This window comes from Cavia porcellus, unplaced genomic scaffold, assembly GCF_034190915.1.
Source record: "Cavia porcellus strain 051 isolate PalLab524CR breed Dunkin Hartley unplaced genomic scaffold, mCavPor4.1 scaffold_10, whole genome shotgun sequence".
Lineage (NCBI taxonomy): Eukaryota > Metazoa > Chordata > Mammalia > Rodentia > Caviidae > Cavia > Cavia porcellus.
Genome location: NW_026947493.1, coordinates 72,554,005 through 72,569,429, shown reverse-complemented (window position 1 = coordinate 72,569,429; position 15,425 = coordinate 72,554,005). Strand labels below are relative to the sequence as shown.

At 47.7% G+C, this 15,425-nt stretch overlaps 1 protein-coding gene across 5 annotated transcripts in view; it reads right to left on the bottom strand.

Moving 5' to 3' along the window:
- Positions 1 to 76: 76 nt before the first annotated feature.
- Positions 77 to 15,425, bottom strand: part of Vps13b (vacuolar protein sorting 13 homolog B) — a 683,809-nt gene continuing 668,460 nt past the window's right edge. For all 5 annotated transcript variants that reach the window (XM_063257835.1, XM_013143877.3, XM_003479878.5 and 2 more), the window contains 4 exons: positions 9,066 to 9,242; positions 6,986 to 7,088; positions 6,236 to 6,485; positions 77 to 2,703 (listed from right to left, as the gene is read on the bottom strand). In XM_063257835.1, coding sequence (XP_063113905.1) covers positions 2,455 to 2,703; positions 6,236 to 6,485; positions 6,986 to 7,088; positions 9,066 to 9,242 — 779 coding nt within the window. In that variant the 3' untranslated portion in view covers positions 77 to 2,454. The remainder of the gene's footprint in view (positions 2,704 to 6,235; positions 6,486 to 6,985; positions 7,089 to 9,065; positions 9,243 to 15,425) is intronic.

Here is a 15,425-nt window from a genome sequence, read left to right as displayed (position 1 = left end):
ACTGAATTCTGTGCTGAGTTTTGCTGCCTTTATCTGGTAGCCATGCTATCATCGAATAGATGAAGATCAAAATGAATTAGTGAGAAATACTTAAAATTGCTTTATTAAAGAACTGGTGTATACAGGGAGTGACCAAAATATACAGTGGATATGTTTTGTTTTGTTTTTAAAGACAAGAGTCAGTACGTATCCCCAGCTGGCCTCAAACTCCTGGTGATCCTCCTGCCTTAAGCCTCCCGAGCGGTGAGATTACAGATGTGCACCCCCATGCCTGGCTGTGCATACAGTTATTAGAGTAAAAGACACTTTGGTATTAACCCCCTTCAGAATGCTCCCCTTGGCTTCCAGCACACTGATCCCATCATTCTTGCCACTGGAAGTCCTCTTTTGTATCTTTGAGGTACGATTAAAAATATGGTGAGTGCTGCTGTCGAGTGCCATCTGATGGGAAAGCAGGGTCATTAAAAGCATTTTGCTGCTAAGCTGGGCGTGGGAGGCTGAGGCACGAGGACTGACAAGGCCAGCCTGAACCACATAGCAAGACCCTGGCTCAAAAAGACCCCCCAAAAAGCATTATGCTGTGTCCTCATCCACTTCATTCACTTGATTTGGTACCATGTGGCTTCTGACTCTCCCAAAGTTACAATGATCATGCAAGGTAAACATTTGCATTTAAGGACATTCAGTTAGCCATGACTGTGCAACTACAGATACTCATGAAAGAACTTAGAAATGCTTCAGAATGTTGGGTTAGGGTGTTCAAAGTGAATGGTAGCATGGGGAGAGGGGTTTTAATGGCAAGGTGTCTTTTACTGATTATAATTTATGTGCAATTTTTTAAACCTTCACTGTAGCTTTTGATCATGCCTCATGTAGAAATGGAATGTATCCAGAAAAAGTCATATTGTCTGCTAATAACCAGTGGTGACCTTTTCAGAGGTTTCAGAACCTTTGTTCTTTAATTGCTGTGATTGAAATGATACAAAAACTAAATTTGTGTTTATCCAAAGCTAGTTTAACCATGGATTGTTTAAGATAAGTATATTTTGCCCTTTTTAAAATTTGTGCAGAATTCTTAAGTTACACTTCAGAGCTGAGTAAAAAATTCTAACAATATACACTCAGGGTCATTCAGGGAAACCTTTTGTGCTTGGCATGCAGCGCGGCAGTAGGCAGCACTGGCCTAGCGTGTAGGCCGCCTTACGTTTGACCCTAGCCCTGAGGGAACCACCCCCCCCCCCCCCGAAAAAAATTCTAATTGTTTTCTTTTAAACAATTTTATGTAACAGTATGCAAAATTACCATAAAACATACAAGAATCAGTATATATTTACATTTTTAAAGTTACTTGAAGTTGACGAACTCACTTTCCTAATATTGTATTACATGAACAAGCCTCCATAATTAGGCTGAATTCTCCTGCCAGTCGACTTGCCAGGAACAGGGAAGCAGTGATGACTACTCACCATCCTGTTGGGACCTAAAGATAAACGGGCCTTTGAAATTGCATTTTCACAGCATTTCACATTTGTAGGTAAAAAGTTAGAGGCCCAGATTTGAAAGCACATAATCAGTAGACATGTTCCAGTTAATTAGACCACGAGATACGTACTGAACATTTTAAGGTATGTGCTGACCTAAAACTCTTCAGTCAGGCTCATTCTTGGATGTAAAATGATGCGAAGATTCTGGGAATATCCTCATGCTTCAGTTCAGCAGAGAAAACTATCTGGACTGATGTCATTAGTAGCATTAATATTGGGGAACCTGATTCCCTCCAGAGTACCAATGAGTTCTGTAATAAACCCATCTGAGCACTTCAGTCTGTTTTCATTGGCGTTTGCCAAAGGATCTACTTTCATAACAGAGAAATTGGAAAAAAAGCACTTTCTAAAATGTACCTGAACAGACAAGAGGTACAGTACTGCAGCTTTCAATACAATACAGACTTGGAGGATGTATGCACGGCAGCTAAGTGCCAAGTCAGCAGGTAAAGCAGCAGAATCCTAAGCGTTTCAAGAATGCAAACCTTTGCAGACAAGGATGCGTTAGGCAGAGGCGGTGTCTCAGTGTCCCCCCAAATGGATGCACCTGGGAATGAAACTTTGTACTCTACGGACTGACGGTGTTTTGCTGTAGAGCATTAACATCTGTGGTATGGAAATTTGACATTAAAGAGCAAAACGAATGCATTTCTGGTCAAAATACAGCATACATAAGATTGTGTTGTTTTCTAGGGAAACAGATTAGGTATAAGATGGACAAAACAATTGTTTCTTTTGTCCATCTTGTACCTAGTTTGCTTTGGGACAAATGTAAGAATAATTCATAAGTGGCTAGAAAATTGTAACTATAGAAGTGTTGACCTTCTGTGTCCATGTTGAATGTTAGAGTAACACTAGGTTGCTTGTTTCCAAAAACTGCATAATTAGAAAGCCACACCTTACTGGAGGTTCATGGGAACCCTTTCCTCAGGGCTTTATTCTTTACCATGGTAAATTTACTAACGAAGACCTGAGCAAAATGTGGGTCAACTAGATAATGGTAGGCCTTAACAGTGGAGGAGGGAGGTTCCACAGCCACCACTGGGCATGGTGTTTGCATGAAAGAGCAGCTGGGGACCAGGTGGCAAGACGTCTTTGCGATGTAGTCCACCAGTCTGTGGTACTGTTGCTCTGACAGTCTCTCTCGGACTCCATCCACCTGCAATGCAAACACATTCATTAGCCAGCCCTTTACTAGAGTTCCACAGTAAAGTTACTCCTTTTTTCTTCCTAATATATTTGAATACTACGTCTCTTAGCTCATCTATTACAGCCATTTGTCCAAAACAGTGCTTCCTTTTATTTTTCCTCTAGATGAGCAATAACTGCAATTTTAGCAGTATTACAAGAGCTCTGCATGAGAATATTAAGGCCTTTAAATAAGCACCTGGTGTTGTGTAAAACTCCCATGTTTGAAGTTGACAGTTTGATAACATTGTACTTATTAACTATTAAAACATCTGTCATTGCTCTTTACCAAGCAGCCCAGGAACAAAGAGTTAAAAATGTATTTTCCATTAAAAATGGTGGGTATAATCACCATTGTACTCAACATTCTGAAATAAGAGCTTTGTTAGGCAGGCTTTGCAAACCTCAGATAAAACCTTTTCAGACAGAACAGTGAAGAGCATCTCATTCAAACCAGTGGCTCTGGGCAGAGATTGGAAAAATAAATACCTTTTGAACTGTAACATTTGCTGTTTTTATAAATGCTAGGATGTAAAGCCAGAGAAAACAGAAAAACTGGGCAGAGGAAGGGGAAATTTTTATGGCAGAAAGGGAGGATGCAAAGTACATTTATGGTTCATAAATGTCTGGCTCATCTTCAGTAGAAAGGGGCAGAACTGAGATATACTACCTAAGTTCTTAAGTGCGATTTTCTGAGCGCGCCCATCAAAGGCTGCTGGAGCTATAAATCCTCCTCGCCCCAGTCCCGCTGCTGTCTAAGACTGGCGAGGAGGCAGAGCGGCAAGTTTGCGGCGTGAGCCACCCATCTGCGAGAAACAAGTAGCCACTGACCTTGCGGTGAGTCCGCAAGACCATTCTGAAAGAAATACAGATGTTTTACTGAGAGCTCTTTGTTCTCAAAAATGAAGCAACGTAAAGAATTTCTGTTCCTGTGTAGGGCCCAGAAACAATGCAGTCTAGAGTGTCCAAAGCTGCAAGAGCCATGAGATGGCAGGGACAGTAAGGGATCTGCCAGGGTCAGAGGGCTCCTCCAGCATCGGTCAGAGTTCAGATCGCCTCTTGTTAAACTTGAGGAAGAAAATGAAGGCCCCCAAAGACTTGAGACACATGGAAGTTGTGCACCACCATGCAGAAGCCAGAGCTCTGATATCACTCGATGGGGCTGGAATTCAGCTGGAAAGCTTTGAACACAGTCTTAATTGCTCCTCCTGAACAGCAGCACAGGAAAACCCATGTTGTGAAAGGAACCTGGCCAAGGAATAAATTGACCTTCTGACTCATTTTGAACCTCTCATAAGGGATTTCAGTAACGTGCCAGGCATATTAAGCAATTACCCCTAAAATGGCTGCATTTAACCAAGAAAAGCAAATGCTGATTTAAAAAAATCCGAATCCTGCCATATTTGAATATGCTGAGTGATGTCATCTACAAATTAGTTCCTTCCAAGATTCAAAAGAGCTGTTTCCTGGCCTCTCAGGCAAAGGCAATTAAAAAAAGCCACTTATATATAAAGAACTTAACGTACTGCTCTTGATTTTCACTGGAAGATAGCAGGTAGGCTTCTGAACCAGCTTTATGGCTGGATTATGTTGGAGGCCCTGACAAGAGCAAGGTATACACAGTCCGAGTTGGAGCACTAAGGCCTGAATGCTGTGCAACTTGAATTTTCTTTGGAGTGAAGGGGAGGTTTGGGCCATGGATTAGGCAGTTACTGTTTTTATGAATTTAGGGGCAAGACAAGGTGGAACAGATACTGAGAAGGTGAGCATGGTGCCCCAGCCACGCGGATGTCCACCCCCTGCGCTACTGGTGCTGCTGGGCATGAGCTCACTGCTTATCTTTAATGGGCGGCGTACAGTACACCTGCTCTCAGCTGTCCTGCCTGTGCTGAAGCCATTCTTTAGTCCCAACCCTCTTTTCCTCCTGGGTATCAAAGGAAAGCCTTTATTGAGTGTGGTACTAGAGCGTCAGTGCTTTCACCTCTAACTCAGTGATGCCATGGTCTCAACCTTGGCCACTTCTATGGCTGTTGCCTCTGGCTGTCTCGGTTGGCCCTGGAGAAATTTAGGTCTCTTCCCTTCCAACAATGACAGTTCATCTCAGTACCCTTCTCAAACAAGAGCAGAAGAGAAGGATCACAATGAAAGACCATTTAACAGCAAGAGATGAATCTCTAGTCAACTTAAGATCTCAAGTATCTCCCAAGTCTAAGAAAACACGATGGTCACAGATACTCTTGGGGTCTTGGAGGTTTCTTATTAAGCACCAGGACATGCAGATAATGCTACTATCCCCTGCCAAATCCTGTAGCCAGATCACCGCTGCTTTATTGTCAACTAGAGCAGAAGATTTTTGGCAGCCTGGACATCTGACCTCTGTTTATTCACAAAAAGTCATCAACTCAAAGCAGCAGTGGAGTCCTGGTGCCAAACCCCAGCTTAAAGCCTTGACTATGATCCAAAAAACTAGAGAAATCTTAAGAGTTGTTGTGGTTGTTGTGGTTGGTTGCTTTCCATCTCAGATAATTTTACCCAAATAGTGGTGTGAGTGAGACACAGGCTCCCATATCAGGAAGTAAATGAGGAAGGAATCAGGATGTGCTGTCTTTTGCTGGGGCCACTTAGTCCTCAGTTAAGACCAGTAGGCTCCAGCTTGTCACTGGTCATCCCCATCCTGCCACATGGAAAAAGATGTCTGTTTCTGGGTCAGCAGTTAGGGCCCATGGCTCAGGCCACACCTGGGAGGTGGAGCGGAACCATTTTCCAGTGGCTGCTCTGTACCCCACTCAACAGCATCCATTCTGTATCACGTTACCTTCGCCAGGAGCCAGGGTCAGTAGCCAGTGTATCTCGGGAGTGGTGAGCCAGGAAGGGAGCCCGAGCACTGTCTACTCAAGGTCAGAAAATTACCCCATGCTCAGGGGCATGCTGTAGAGCACAGTGAGTATGTAGGAGAGGGATGTGTTCACAACATTCTGACCCTGAACCCTTGGGTTAGGCTTGGGGGAAGGAACACAGGGAAGAAGTCTGTCCAGCCTGCTCTTGCCTCATGACGCCCCTCACTCCAGTAGACCATTCCTGTACCCTAAGACCTGAGCAGGAGCTCACCCAGGTCCACACAGACCAGCAGCCTCCTCTGAGGAGCAGTTGCCAGTAAGTCCTACTGTTCCCTGGCGTTCCTGTACCAGCTCACTCATTTGGGAGCTTCACTGTCCCATTCTGTCCACTCCAGCACCCAGCCCGATGGTGCCCGCAGCCTGTGTGATCCACAGGGCTTGGGGCCCAGGCAGGAACTCCCTCTCACACCTGCTCGGCTCCTGTGCAGGGCTCGCATGCACATCGGGGTGGGTCTTTCCAACCAGCACCCTTCCCCAGTGCACGACCTCCCCACTTCCCACTGCCACCATCATCCTAGGCTCCCAGCCTCCAGGAGCCACAAGTGTCAGCCTGTGTCCTGACTTGTCTGGCAGCTGCCTGCAGGAACTCTGTGGTCTGAAGTGTACCTCCACATCACAGGCCACTCTCGGCTGCTTGAGCTGCACGGTGAGCAGGTGCTTCTGGTCGCTGTCCTGTGCACAGTCGATCTCGGTGACAGGGAAGGCCTGCTGCTGTGTGTCCTCACTGATGCTCACCACGAACAGCACCTCTGATGTCAGCAGCAAGCAGCCTTCATACTCCTGGCCCGAGCCTCTCACCAGAACCACGTCCAGGGCCATGTGGACTTCTGGCCTTCCCAGAGACTGAAGCATTTTCCTGTTTCAAAGGAGAAAAGTAAAGCTAGAAGCCAGCCTGGTAGACATAGTTACTTATTGGTCCTCACTGCTTACAAATAACAGGGCGAATCCAATACAAAGTTCCCAAGGACAAAGGGTCATCACTCCTCTGATGATTAACTTTAGCTTGAAATGCTGTCAGTTTAATTCCAGTCAACAGACCTCTTTCCTGCCAGGGACAAAGATTTCCTTCCACCAGCTCAGGTTAGCTCCTCCTCCTCCCACTGGAGATGATGCCCCCTAACTACAGCACTGCTGGCCCAGGCTGCTCAGCCACTGTGCGACTTCCCTGAGTGGCTACCACAGAACAGAGTTTGGCAGCCCGCCCCAAACCTGGGACTAGCATCCCAGCCCCAGCGCTCTAGAATGCCCGGTTCTGTCCAAAACACCAGTGCCGACAGTGGCTGCTCCTCCTGGTACCCCGGGAGCTATTAACATACAATGTGGATGTGAAATGCAGCGAGTGTCTCGGTCATTTACCAGACATATTTGACATGGCTGTTTGGAGCCTGGTCAGCATGTTGATCACTTGGCTGATAGCGCTGTTTGGGAAGCTGAGAAAGTCCAGCTCCATGCAAAATACCTGTGGTAAGAGAAGCAAGAGAGTTTCACTAGTTTCCTGGAAAACAATTCCAAGCTACAGTGACATCATCTGCTGAGAGCACTCCATTAAATGTTCTAGATCCAACATGATGGAAGCTAGTGCACAGATAATTCCCACACGCTGCAGTCCTCTTAACCCTGGAGGTCTCACACTGCTACAAACTGAATGTGCTACATAAGCCAGGCACAGACTAACACAGGAAGCACGGTACCCCTGAGAGCAGCTGGTCATCAACAACAGCTTACACATCATTTATAATTCATGCGTTACTAAGTCAAGATTACTAGTTGACTTCCTTGCTGAATAATCCAATACTTTTTCTGTATCTCTGCTGTATGGTCAGACAAATAAAATATATAATATACACAGGTACACACAAAGACACACAGTTTGCCTAGATACAGTATTTAAACGTTAAGTGACTTAATCCAGCTGTTAAATACGATTCCATATACATTTATGAGCGCTCTCAGGGCCTCTGCTTTATTACATGCTCTCCTGGTGCCAGCACCAAATGAGGGCACCCAGCGGCAGCCACAGAGGCCTCCACGGAGACTCCAGAACCAAAGATGGTACAGCATGTGTGCTTTCTGGGGCTTGTAAATGTTTATAAACGAGGCACAGTCATTAGACTAAGAGTTAGTGGTTTGTAAAACCTTCAGTGTGGTAATAAAAGTTTTACAAGAGTGATGGAAACCAAAAAGGCCACGTGAAGCTCTGTGCTGGGATGCTCTTATGTAAGGCAGAGTTCCCGAGCCCTGGGAAACACCATGAGGGACAAGGCGCTTCCAAACCCGAAAGGATTTATGAAGGAAGAGCTGCCTTTCCCTCACTGGAGTCTGTAGCAGGAGGAAGACTTGTTATCCACGAGTAAGGCCTACTGGGTTAGGGAGAGTCTCACTCTCTCCCTCACGAGCTGCTGTGCTTATTTTGGTTTCCCTGTGAGCCAACATGTCATGCACAGCCCAGGAGAGAAGTAAAGGAACAGAGGGCAGAGCAGAGAGGGGCTTGGCTCCCCGCGTGTGGTGGCTCCCGGACCCTGCCCCGCTGCATCCTGCCAGCCCTCCAGGTATAGGACGGGACCCAGGGGAGTGCAGCCCCACAGAACGCACAGTGCTGGGCGTCTGATAGGTGGCGAGCTCTCCTGTGGCTGAGATCTGACTTAGCTGCTTTGTGCTGAACTGACCACCTCAGCTTCGATAAGAAAGTAACAATGCTAGCTGTTTCCCGGTGTTCACGCTCTCCGCCAAGAGTGCAGAGGAGGCCCAGCAGCAGGGCGCTGTGTGCGCGCAGTACCACAGCTGCAGCTTTCCGCGGCCAGCTGCCAGGGGAAGGGGCTCTGCGTGTAGACCAAGGCCTTTGCTTCCGACTGCAAGACTCAGCCTGGCTGCACACAGCATGATGGGACTGCAGAGACACGGCTCCAAACCAGAGATGAGTGCAAATCCACACGCTCCCCTCAGACACACTGCTGCTCAGAGCTCTCCCTGCCTTGTAGCCTTTCACGGGGGACAGTGTGATCATGCTTTGCTGCAGTCCATTCTACACACAGCGCTAACCCTCTAACTGGTCACTGTCCATTCAAGTCTCTTACCTTACATTTTATTTTTATTTTATTTTATTTCACAGACAGGGCCTCGCCATGTAGTTCAGGCTGCTTTGAACTCATTTTGTAATCCAAGCTGGCCTTGAACATGCAGTGATCCTCCTGCCTTGGCCTCCTGAGTGCTGGGATTACAGGCGTGAGCACCATCCTCTACTAAGTATACCGTAAAAAAGGTGTGGCATCAGTTGTTACTGTTACTAGGAACACAATTGTACTCTGTATAAACAAGTATAGGAAGGCTAGAAAGACAGCTACTATGTGTCCATTGGTTTTCACCCTTCCCCTTGTGTAGGAGGCCCAGGTATCACAATCAAATCGATCAGTAAAGTCGCAATTTCCCGCCTGCTTACCATAGCCAGTCTGTGACACGAGCTCAGCAGCTCCTCCAATGGGCTTTGTGAACACCCCCATGATTCCTTTCCCCACACCCGAGATAACGCCCTTGGCCTTATGTCCCGCTGAGGCCTGAGCCTCGGATGTCTTCTGGAAGTTCTGCATTGGCTGATCGACTATTCCAGCAATTGCACCTGAAATAACAAAAACCCTTGTGAAGGACAGACGCTTAAAATCCTCAGAAAATGACACCCCGATCTGGGTCCCAGTTTTATCTGGATTGAAAACGAAGCCTTGCCCTCATTATAAAATCTTTTACTATACATTTATTTACCACAATTATCTAAGTACACTGAAGGCTGCTTATGTGAGACATTTCTTCATCCAAACACAATGTTCAAGATTTGTGAAGTTTATCAAACATACCAGACTGCTCCCCAGCTTTGCCTTTCCTCAGAAACCTGGTAACACCTTTGAGGGAGAAGAGAGGCCTTGGATGGAGAGTAAGCCCATGCAGCTGTCAAACTCTCAGTCACTGGGGTGCGGCAAAGAGCCTCTTCCCCGCTGCCCCCTTCCTATGTTCTCGGGTTCACTAACAGGTATTTAATGACTGGAGATGTTTATGTATCTGCTGTGGGTAACAACTGATGCCACACTTGTTTCTCTTACGCCCAGTCCATCTCGTGGGCTGACCAGATGCTGCAGACTGGGCCAAGAGCTTCACCCATGTGGGCTCATTCACTCTTCCTAATCCCAGGAGTTAGGCATTGTCTGATCCATTTTCTGGAAGGGACACTGAGGCACAGGCGTTCAGGGGTTTTCCCAAGGTCACACAGTTGTTACGTGGGGTGGGTGGGCCTGAATCTGAATCCAAGCATCCTGAGCCAGAGCCTACCTGCCAGCCATCAAGCTTGCTGTATGATGGAAATACACGGTGAATGTTTTTATTACAGTGAATGTTTTTATTATAGTAAAAGCCACACTGTCACTGATCCCCTCAAAATATTCCTCCTCACTTCAAATGCCCTTCACCCACCCCTTTTGCCGGAAGCTCTTTCCTTACGGCCTTCAGTTGCACTGGCACAGCTGCCTCGATGTACTGAGTAGACTCAAAATGCCTACCTGGAGCCAGAAGGGGTCAGATCTGGTGAATAAGGTGGATGTAGGCGCGCTGTTAGTTTTTATGAGCCTGTCTTTCCAGTGAGTGGCAAACATTCGCTGCACTTTCGATCAGACCATGTAAAGATGGGGGAAAAGGACCTCTGGAACTATTCAGAAAGGCCAGGCGAGGACCCTGGGCTGACCCTTCAAGCTGGGAGCAAGTGTCCTGAGGGGGGCACTACAGCGTGTCTGTAACCGTTAAACACCCGCCGTGTCTTTTGATCAGCCCTGTATTCATTTATAAAACAGACTTCTTGCCAATTTTAGAAAACTTCCTTCTCTTCCACTTTACCTGAGGTTTGGGCACCTACTCCCCACTTCAGAACAGCTCTAAACCCCGGTTTCATCAGTTTGTTCTGCCAGCTTTACCCTGGGGCTGCTACTTTTCATGAAGGTCGGGACACGCGAAAGGATTCCTCAGCCGCTCCTCTGAACATGTCCTTCAAGATGTTCCTTTTCCTCAAGGGCCAGTGAGGAGACAGGGAAAAGGCCTTGCTAGTCCTTTCTGTCATGATGGAGCAGGGGGTTCCCTAAGTCAGATGCCTTTACACGTCCTCAGCTCAGACTTGGTAGGGTATACAAAAACACAGCATATCGAATCCTGTTACCCCAACTGGCACTAATTCAGTCTCCTGAGATGTCCAGGTTTTGGTTAATCATCTGCTAATTTCAAGCAACAAACCTAGTAGAACAAAAGCTTTTTCCTTCAGGTCCATGTAAAGGAAATACTCAAGGATTTCAGTTCCCTTGAAAGGACTTTGACAGAGTCCTTTAATTTTACAGATTGGCAGAGTGAGAAAAGGCAGAGGTGACAGTTATTTTCCAGACTACAGAACTGGTGGGCTGAGGCCATGCAGGTCCTCCTGGCTGCTCTGGCTCTTCAGGGGTGAGGGTGACTCTCAGCACCCCGGATGGCCAGTGCTGGCCCTCAGGCTGGGAGGACCTTCGCCTTGACAGAGGTCAAGGGATTAGACCCTCTGCTCTCCACCTGTAAGACCAGGGGTCAGAGCAGCCCATCAGGAGCGCAGTGCACTCTGGGCCTTTTCTTCATCAGTTACAGCAAGTAGTTCACAGTCAGCAGCATGTAATAAAGAACGCAGCGTTTCTCATTTCATTATTTGATTTCTCTAAAAGGTCTCCTTGCTTATATAAAATGGGTATTTGTATATACACCAATAAATTAAATTATTGTCAGTACTTCTGGTAAACATATCTTTCTTCAAGTGTGGCTTTCAATTCGACATCTAAAATTGATGGGGAGAGCCTGGAGTGGTGACGTACACCTGTAATCCCAGCACTCAGAAGGCTGAGGCAGGAGGACTGCTATGAGTTTGAGGCCAATCCTGTCATAAAACAAAACAAAAAACAAAAACAAAAAAAGACAGGAAGGTTGGATATCTCACTTAAAATTGTCACTTCCTTTCATCCCCACAGAGCAGAGCTCCTCTCTGCTTTGGTGCAAATGGTGTCCTGTGAAAGCTGCCTTTGATCTCCTTCTTCCCATCACAGGCCACAGCTAAGAAGGCTCCAGTGACTCTGGCCTTGATAGATAAACCACTGGGTAGTTAGGAAAGCGGGGAGCCTGAGCCCCATGACAAGGCACTGGAGTCCACGAGGTAGAGAAGGAGCTGCGGGATGACTGGCTAAGCGCAGAACCAGAGCCCAGAAGGGGAAAAGCCAGCCTGTCACACACACGACACCTCCCTGGTCACCAGGTGCACTGCTTCCTTCTCTGTGATGAGGAGGTGGAGGACGGGAGGCAGCAGAGACTCTGCTGTGCTGCTCTCTGCAAACCTGCTGAGGAGTGGGGGAGCAGCTCCGCCTGGGGCTGTGGGAGCCCGCAGTGAGGCAGTGTAATCCAGCTCCGTCCTACAGCTGGTGAATTATTTACTGTCACGGACTCAAACTCTACTCTGGTGCTTTAAGTAGTGGAAACTGATCTCAAGACTGTGCTGGCATCAGGCCCAGGGGATGGGGGCGGTGGCCACATGGATGGGGCTGTGATGTGATGAGGACGAGGAGGCGGAGGACTGGCAGCCGGGGCAGAGCCCTGCAAGGGTATAGGGGACCTTCAGTCGGGGAGGCCTGGAGAAGTGTGGCGACGTTGGGCTCCTTCACCATTGCTGTGACTGGCTGCAGGCAGCAGGCGGGGACACCTGGGCAGGCCTCTCCCGTGGAGCCAGCCTTCAGACTTTGAGGTGGAATTTTATTTTGAGCCCTCTTCTGTTACGAGAGCAGACGCACGGGCTACAGCTGGGACACTGTGCTGTGGCTCAGCATTCCAGACACAAGTGACACCCACAGGGTGCTGTCACTGCAGCTTGAGGCAATTCTTGTAACCAGAAGAGATGTGCAAACTGAGAAGGAAACATTTGGGTGTGTCACCCTGAAATCCTACCTAACTCCCTGAGGTCCAACCTGAGCCACCAAGGAAAGGCCTGCTTGGGATTCTGAGACAGCCCCGAAGTTCCCCAAAGTAGCACTCAGGCAGCCGCCCTGTCTTTTGGTGTCTGGAGGAGCCAGTCCACGGAGCTTGGCTGTGGCGCAGGTGCCAGGGAAGTCAAGTGTGGGTATTCACGGAAATGGGTTCGGCAGATGTAGATGAGGCTGGTGCCTGGCGGCTGCAGGGTGAAAGAGTCTTTCCAAAAGCTGCGGCTTTTCAAGACCTGCTGGGGGACTCAGCCAAAGCCTCAGTGGCCTCTCTCACCCGGGCTTCCCCCTCCTGAGCAGAGGCCAGGTGGGCACAGTGGTAAAGCCTGCTTTTGGATTTCAAGTGCCTCCCAATGCCCCAGGAGGGGGAGGCAGAGCCGAGAGGTGCAATGAACCCAGATACACTAGGCAAAGTCTATTCTTTCTACCCTGGAACTTGCTACTGTGAAGTCTCCCCATCTGGTTCTCAGGCCTAGAACTCTCCAACGTAGGTAGAGCAAGGCCGGGGTCCCTCTGCTTCCTGGGGTTCCTCACTTCATCCATGGCTAGGTTTGTAAAGACCAGTAAGATACTCTCCTGTGAAATTGCTTTGTCAGCCTAAATATTAAGTGTATTTTTACTAACTGGGTCCTTAACGCTTCCATCTATAAAGAAAAACTGAACATGGAGCTGGGGAATTAGCTCAGCAGCATAAGCACCTGCCTTGCAAGCGCACAGTCGTGAGTTTGATCCCTGGTACTGATTAAAAAAAAAAAGAAAAACTGAACAATTATAATTTCAATTTCCCTACTAGTCTATGAGGTTTGATTGAAAAATATGAATGCTTAAATTTAAAAAAATTCTCTCAAAGGCACATTGTCATTCATTTTCCTTCCTTCAAATACATCCTATCACTCTTGCCACATTCTGGAAGTCCTCTGCTGTGAACGTCTTTGGCTGCACTGTTGCGGCCTGGACGTCCTGAACTGATCCCAAATGTTTACCTTTCAAGACTTTGATGTGGGGGACAGCCAGAAGTCACATGACGCCTGACCCAGAGAATGAGGTGGGTGAGGACACATGTGATGCCTTTTGGAGCCTGTCTTTCCCTCGGCGGGCTCTCGGCAACAGCATTCACTGCTTTGAAGCCCTCTGGACATTGTGGTGTCTCGGGTAACCTCATCCATGCTCTCTGCAGATACAGCAGTGGCCCATGAGGTCTGGTGCACGTCAGTCATTTCTGGTTGATTTTCTCTGAGAATCTCCAATATGACCCCCCTTCTATTCAGCCTGTTGAACACTCTTTTAATCACACATTGTAAAGACACACAGAGAATTTCAGGAACTGCTTCAGAAAGCGGCAAGAACAACAGGACTGAAAATGGTGTAAGTGTGAGAATCAAAGGCGAGTATTCTGAAGGGAGTCGATGGCAACGCATTTTACCGTAATACATTTTAAAAGAAATTAAACATTTTTAGTCACAAACTTCAATTAGATACTTAACTGCATCTAGCAGTTTCAAGTGTCATTTCTAGGGGTGAAGGACATGGTGACAAATTAACACTTCTCAAAGTGAGGAGAGCTTGTTGCTCCTGGTCCACCTTTCCTCTCCAACCTCCTGTAGGCACAGATAGGCTCTCGGAGAAGAGGATGCTGCTTTGGGCCAAAGGGAAGGTGCCTGACCTGGACTCTGGGCTGCTCTTGTGCCGGGCTGGGACTGGAACTCCCGGGCAGAGGGCAGGCCAGCGATGCAGGCGTGTCTGCATATTGAGGGGTTTCTATCCCCCCAGAACTCCCAGTGTCTAGAAATGACTGACGTGCACCAAACCTCATGGGCCACTGCTGTATCTGCAGAGAGCACGGATGAGGTTACCCGAGATACCACGATGTCCAGAGGGAAGCTCACAGATTTATGACTTCCCACCCTGTTGGCGGAAACCATGCCCTAGGGTGACCTTAGCAGGGCAGATTTGGGGCTCCTCACCTACCTCACCAGGTAGGTCACCTGACCTACCAGCAGGTGACACTGAAGCAATGGAAGCTGAGCAGTGCTGTGTGCTTTACCAGGTGGTCAGGAAATGGGATCGTGGGCTAGACAGTCAGGGCGAGGGTAAAGGCACTTTGCAAGTCCCAGGAAGAGGTTGGCTGGGGAGAGGACACTCTCAGGCCAACAGCAGAGGGCATTTAAACCTACAATCCCTAGAATAAAAATATCCTAAAGTCCCAAAATGATGACCTTGAGGCTTCCCAAATAATCTCATTATTACTTTCTTTGGGTATAGCAACTTAATTCATTTGAGTACCCTAAAGCAAGAATGTGCCTGCCGTTTCTTACGTTCTCTCTTTAGTGGAACATTCTTCAAAATGCACATCAAGGGCTAGGGATTTAGCTCAGCAGCGTAAGTGCCTGCCTGGCAAGTGTGAGGTTGTGAGTTTGATTCCTGGTAACAAAACAAAACCAAAAAAAAATGCACATACATCTCTTACCAGGAAATAATATGACAGGTTCTGCCTGCCCAACACCCTGTGTTACTTCTAGTAATGGTACTAACAGCTCCAGTTTATAAAACAGAAACCAGGGTCAATAAAGAACTTGCCCAAGGCCACAAAGGCCAGGCGGGCCCTGGGATCCTGAGTACCACAGCCCCTCATTTGCTCCTCCCTAAAGCAGTCCCACCACCTGCAGGCTGCTCCTTTGCCCAGCAGCCCACTTGCTTTCCCATTTCCATGCATTATCAAGTGACAGTGCACCACATCACTCACTGTTAGTACTTCAATAATTTCCAGTAACTTCACCTGCTCTTGT